The sequence below is a fragment of the Periophthalmus magnuspinnatus genome, chromosome 16 (genome assembly GCF_009829125.3).
Source record: "Periophthalmus magnuspinnatus isolate fPerMag1 chromosome 16, fPerMag1.2.pri, whole genome shotgun sequence".
Lineage (NCBI taxonomy): Eukaryota > Metazoa > Chordata > Actinopteri > Gobiiformes > Gobiidae > Periophthalmus > Periophthalmus magnuspinnatus.
The window spans coordinates 33791909-33798500 of NC_047141.1; the positions used below are offsets into that span (position 1 = coordinate 33791909).

The 6592-nt window shown below is 43.7% G+C and overlaps 1 protein-coding gene across 1 annotated transcript in view; it reads left to right on the forward strand.

Annotated features, from left to right (window-relative positions):
- The first annotated feature begins 1464 nt into the window (after positions 1 to 1464).
- LOC117384294 (uncharacterized) overlaps positions 1465 to 6592 on the forward strand; it is a 12292-nt gene continuing 7164 nt past the window's right edge. Inside the window, exons 1-2 of the mRNA XM_055228108.1 lie at positions 1465 to 1624; positions 5089 to 5175. Coding sequence (XP_055084083.1) covers positions 1465 to 1624; positions 5089 to 5175 — 247 coding nt within the window. The remainder of the gene's footprint in view (positions 1625 to 5088; positions 5176 to 6592) is intronic.

Consider the following 6592-nt stretch of genomic DNA (forward strand, 5'->3'; position numbering starts at 1 on the left):
CCAAAAGTCCTTCCTGGTCTGGTCCCAAATCCTCGTCTCGTCTGATTTTGTAAACGTTTCATTGTGTTACATCAGCCGCCTCCGCTTCACCCGAACTTTAAAACTAAAAGGAAAATTTATGGATCCAAATGGAGCATCAGCGATAAACTGAAACAACCACAAACTGAAACAACCACAAACTGAAACAACCACAAACTGAAACAACAAACTGAAACAACCACAAACTGAAACAACCACAAACTGAAACAACCACAAACTGAAACAACAAACTGAAACAACCACAAACTGAAACAACCACAAACTGAAACAACCACAAACTGAAACAACAACAAACTGAAACAACCACAAACTGAAACAACCACAAACTGAAACAACAACAAACTGAAACAACCACAAACTGAAACAACAAACTGAAACAACAAACTGAAACAACCACAAACTGAAACAACAAACTGAAACAACAAACTGAAACAACCACAAACTGAAACAACCACAAACTGAAACAACCACAAACTGAAACAACAACAAACTGAAACAACCACGAACTGAAACAACCACAAACTGAAACAACCACAAACTGAAACAAACACAAAGTGAAACAACAAACTGAAACAACCACAAACTGAAACAACCACAAACTGAAACAACCACAAACTGAAACAACAAACTGAAACAACCACAAACTGAAACAACCACAAACTGAAACAACCACAAACTGAAACAACCACAAACTGAAACAACAAACTGAAACAACCACAAACTGAAACAACCACAAACTGAAACAACCACAAACTGAAACAACAACAAACTGAAACAACCACAAACTGAAACAACCACAAACTGAAACAACAACAAACTGAAACAACCACAAACTGAAACAACAAACTGAAACAACAAACTGAAACAACCACAAACTGAAACAACAAACTGAAACAACAAACTGAAACAACCACAAACTGAAACAACCACAAACTGAAACAACCACAAACTGAAACAACAACAAACTGAAACAACCACGAACTGAAACAACCACAAACTGAAACAAACACAAAGTGAAACAACAAACTGAAACAACCACAAACTGAAACAACCACAAACTGAAACAACCACAAACTGAAACAACAAACTGAAACAACCACAAACTGAAACAACCACAAACTGAAACAACCACAAACTGAAACAACCACAAACTGAAACAACCACAAACTGAAACAACAAACTGAAACAACCACAAACTGAAACAACAAACTGAAACAACACAGAGACATAGTCCTTCCAGCGTGTCCTGGGTTTTCTCTCGGCGGGACATGAAAACCCGAGCCACCTCAGCCACTCCTCTCCACGTGGAGGAGCAGCGGCTCTACTGCGAGCTCCCTAAGGGAGCGCCCCCTGCAGAGGAAACTCATTTAAACACTCGTATCCTCCATCTTTGGTCACTGACCAAAGTGAACATGTTCCTCTGAGATGCCACGCCCCCCGCCCCTGGCGTTTGGACACGCTCAGAGGCGGGAGCTAAAGACGCTGCGACAGAGCACCCTGTGGCTCTCAGAGCGCCCCGTGGCTCTCAGAGCGCCCCGTGGCTCTCAGAGCGCCCCATCAGATGTTCCTGATGCTCCTGCAGAGTGTGGGTCCAGGGCGGGGCCCCGGTGGCGCCTCGTGGAGCTCATCATAAAAGTGTTAAAAGTGATTTTACTAAATATAAATATGGTCGACCTCCGCAGACGGGGGCGTGGTCTCAACATCAGGTCGCCCCAATTATCTGTGATGGAGCCGCTTTTCTGCCTCTGCATCTCACATAAATGAATCAGAATGAGGCGCTGTGCTGCGAGAGGGCGGGGCCGGGGGGGCAAGGAGCGAGGGGGGGGGGGGCGAGGAGCGAGGGGGGGGGGCGTCCAACGGCGAACACGGAGCCCAAAGTCGGCGTGACAGGAGAGGACGAAGCCTTCATTAGGCCGAGCTCTGGTGCATTTACATTCCACATGTAGAGCGGGAAAACAGGCTCTCGTCTCAATGAACCGGACTCACAGCGTTTACCCAGAATGCACTGCACCACACAGCGCCGTCATGTGACTCAGGATCAGGATAAATGTCACCACTTAAACTTTATTTACATTTAACTTCATTTTTATTTGTCAAAATCCAGACACTGAAACAAGAATCGAACCTGGAGACTCGTCTGAGCAGGAATCGATTCTGTAAAAGTCACATTGTGGAATCGGAATCGGTATCGAGAATCGAGTTTAATCCTTAGTATCAAAATCAACACTAAAGACTAGAACATTTTTATTTAAGGGAGAGATGGAACGAGGGAGGAGAGAGAGAAAGAGAGAGAGAAGAAGAAGAGAGAGACGAGAGAAAAGGAAGAGATCAAACAGAGAGAGAGGAGAGAGTAAAGGAAGGGAAAAGGGATGTAGAGAGAGAGGGAGCAAGGGAATGAGGGAGGAGGGAAAGAGAGAGATTAGATTTATTTTTTGTCACGTAAAAAATATGTAAAGTTTAACAACAGCTGCGTAAACAGATGAGAGATGGATTAGAGAGAGAGAAGAAGAGGAAGACAGAGAGAAGAAGAGGAAGAGAGAGAGAAGAGGGGAGAGAGGGAGAAAGAGAGAGGAGGGAGAGAAGAGTGAGAGGAGAGAGGGAGGGAGGAGGAATGACATAAAAGGGGGATGAGGGAGAGGTGAAAGGCAGTGACCTCTGTTCATTTTTACACTGACGTGGCCACAGTGCCCCCGTGTGGAGAGAAGCTGACACTGCACGGCTCAGACGGGCAAAGATTTAAAAAGGATTTAGGAAAAAACAAATTATTTTTTCTAACACTGTCCCTCAAGAGAAACGAGCCTGAAGAGGTTTAAAATGTCATCTAGGTTTAAGTCATCTAGAGATCTCTCCTGGGCCCTATTCAAACCCTCCTTATGGTTAGCTATAAGATTCAGTACGAGGCTCCGCCCACAAGCCTCCATCACCCATGTACGAGGCTCCGCCCACAAGCCTAGGTCACCCATGTACGAGGCTCCGCCCACAAGCCTACATCACCCATGTACGAGGCTCCGCCCACAAGCCTACATCACCCATGCTCCACACAATAATCCTCCATAAATAAACAAAAACATGATACAAACTTTACACTATGACTTCACAAACCTGATGTGATGTGTGAGTGTGTGAGTTTCATTCGTGCGATGCAGCTGATTGTGATAGTGCTCTGAAGGGGGAGGAGCTAAGCACAGAGAGCAGAGGGAGGCGGGGCTAAAGGTCGAGAGGTGAACACAGATGATGGAGGGAGAATATTTTTAAATCCTCAAACATTTAAACGTCAGATTTATCCAAACTCCGCCCCATTTTCAGCCACGTCGTCTGATTGGTCAGAACCGCAGGTGGATGAAGTACTTGAGTAAAAGTACAGATACAGAGGTCAAAAGTTACTCAAGTAAAAGTATCACATGAAAAACTCTATTTAAGTAAAAGTATTAAAGTACATGTTTAAAAATGTACTTTAAGAGTAAAAAGTAAAAGTATTTCACAGTGTTGTTCATTTGTTAAAGTTTAAATGTGGAAATTTTCTGATAAAACGATTCATTTTGTTCAACAGAAACAAAACAAATCAATGTTTTAATTTTTCTTATAAATTTTGTGTTTTTATTTTTGTTTTGCTCAAAGTCAAAGCTCAAAAACTTTAGTCAGAAAGTACTTTTACATGTACTGAAGTAAAAGTAAAGTACAAATACTGCACTCACATGTACTGAAGTAAAAGTAAAGTACAAATACTGCACTCACATGTACTGAAGTAAAAGTAAAGTACAAATACTGCACTCACATGTACTGAAGTAAAAGTAAAGTACAAATACTGCACTCACATGTACTGAAGTAAAAGTAAAGTACAAATACTGCACTCACATGTACTGAAGTAAAAGTAAACTGGACTCTCTCTTTGGCTCAAATGTTGCTATAGTAACGACACTGAGGACAAACTGAAAAATAAGAGATTTAAAAAGCCACGTTACACTGAACTTTACTGAACGAAAGGTAAAAAGAGCCACTTGATGACATCACAAGGTGGAACAGAGCGTTTTGAGGTTTGTAGATGTAACAGACGAATAATAAAGTGTTAAACATGTGAATGAAACAAAACACAACTCAGGTCTGTTTTTGAGGAGGAAACACACTGGTCCCTGGTTTATCTCAGGGTCACGTTCTAAAAAATAACCCACGATAAATGAAATACACGAAGTATCATCTTTATTTTTTACATTATTCTCTCTGTTTTTGTCTGTCAAACCCCTCACCACACACTTTATACACTTTTCTCACACAGGCGTTAACATTTTCTCACATTTCTCTCTCGTTTAAACTTTCTCAAAGTTCAAACCTTCGTAGGCGTCTTTGTCGGTGCAGAACGTTTCATCGACATTGTGGGTTTTGTCGGGGAGAAAACAAATTGCAAACGTACAGCACTTCAGAGTCACACTGAGATCCAACGTTTATGTAAATTTGTCTGAACACATTCTGTACTGGACAGGAGACACGGCACGGAGGAGACTGATGGACAATGGTCTACAGTCCAACAGCCATCAGGACGCACGACACAATGGTCTACAGTCCAACAGCCAATCAGGACGCACGACACAATGGTCTACAGTCCAACAGCCAATCAGGACGCACGACACAATGGTCTACAGTCCAACAGCCAATCAGGACGCACGACACAATGGTCTACAGTCCAACAGCCAATCAGGACGCACGACACAACGGTCTACAGTCCAACAGCCAATCAGGACGCACAACACAATGGTCTACAGTCCAACAGCCAATCAGGACGCACGACACAACGGTCTACAGTCCAACAGCCAATCAGGACGCACGACACAACGGTCTACAGTCCAACAGCCAATCAGGATGCACGACACAATGGTCTACAGTCCAACAGCCAATCAGGACGCAGGACAGAATACACTTTCATACACAGGGGAAATTGCACTAAATCTGCCAAACTCTTACGAAAACCACAAAGATCGAGATAAACGGGAAAACACAACCTCAAAGTTCATTTCCGTTCAGCCGTTTCCTGTTGAAGGTGAAGTATTTTATCAGTTTTTGAGGCTTTTCTTCACATCAGAGAAAACAAAATGTCCGCCGCGTGCGTCCTGCTGCTGCTCGCTCTCACGCTGCGCCGCTCGGGTGAGTCCTGCTCAGACTAAAGCCTCAGTGTGTAACTTTTCTGTCGGAGGGTCCGTCTCCTGCTTCGACTCATGGAGATGTCAAAGCTTTGCCAAGAATGTTTCACAGTGTGGCATTAAACTGATCTATCTCCATGGAGACGAGCAGGTGACAGCATCATGTGACAGGTCAGATCTGCGGAGGGGCTCTGCTCAGGTTTTATCAAGTGTTTTTGAAGAATTTAAATTTTAATTGAACAAATGTCAGATAAATGTAAAGGTCCATGTGACGTCGTTTCTGATCTAGACACAAACAGACCTGGAGTTTTGTTTCATTCTCACATGTTTAACACACAAACCTGCAGATTTAGGCTGAAAACACTGTGTTCCACCTTGTGATGTCATCATGTGGTGATACAGGAAGTGCTCCGCTGTGTTTTTAAACTCCACACACCTTCATTTATAGAATCATTTGGATCATTTCAGTCCTGGAGTTGTCACTTATCTCGACTGAACTAAAGGTAAAAGGAGGAGTTAATGTGAAAACTACCACTTGATGACATCACAAGGTGGAACAGAGCATTTTGATCTTTGTAGATGTGACAGACTAATAATAAAGTGACTCAAACAAATGAAACAAAACACAACTCCAGGTCTGTTTTTGAGGAGGGAAAAACCTTGTGGAGCAAAGAAGTGTCAGACAAACCACAGGAGAAGTTACACAGTGCAGCTTTAAATATTTAATAAAAGCATTGATGTGTTTAGGTGACGTACGAACTTCAAAATGAGGAAGTCTAAAATAAACATGTGATAAACTCTTTAGATTAAGATGAAAAAGTGTGTTGTTTGTCGCAGTGTTTGGAGGTTTAGAGTCAAACGTCTTTATCATTTTATACATTTTATAAACATGTGGATGACGTCAAATATATATGTGTGTGTGTGTGTGTCTGTCTGTGGGTGTGTGTGTGTGTGTGTGTGTGTGTGTGTGTGTGTGTGGGTGTGTGGGGGTGTGTGTGTGTGTGTGTGTGTCTGTGGGGGTGTGTGTGTGTGTGTGTGTGTGTGTCTGTGGGGGTGTGTGTGTGTGTGGGGGGGGGGGGGGGGGGGGTGGGGGTGGTTGGGGGTGTGTGTGTGTGTCTGTCTGTGGGGGTGTGTGTGTGTGTGTGTGTGTGTGTGTGTGTGTGGGGGTGTGTGTGGGGGTGTGTGTGTGTGTGTGTCTGTGGGGGTGTGTGTGTGTGTGTGTGTGTGTGTCTGTGGGGGTGTGTGTGTGTCTGTGGGGGTGTGTGTGTGGGTGTGTGTGTGTGTGTGTGTGTGTCTGTGGGGGTGTGTGTGTGTGTGTGTGTGTGTGTCTGTGGGGGTGTGTGTGTAAGTGTGTGTGAGTTAGACATAATAAAGATCCCGCTGAGCCCATGGCACAGCTGTGCATTTGTCTGTAGAAGTTT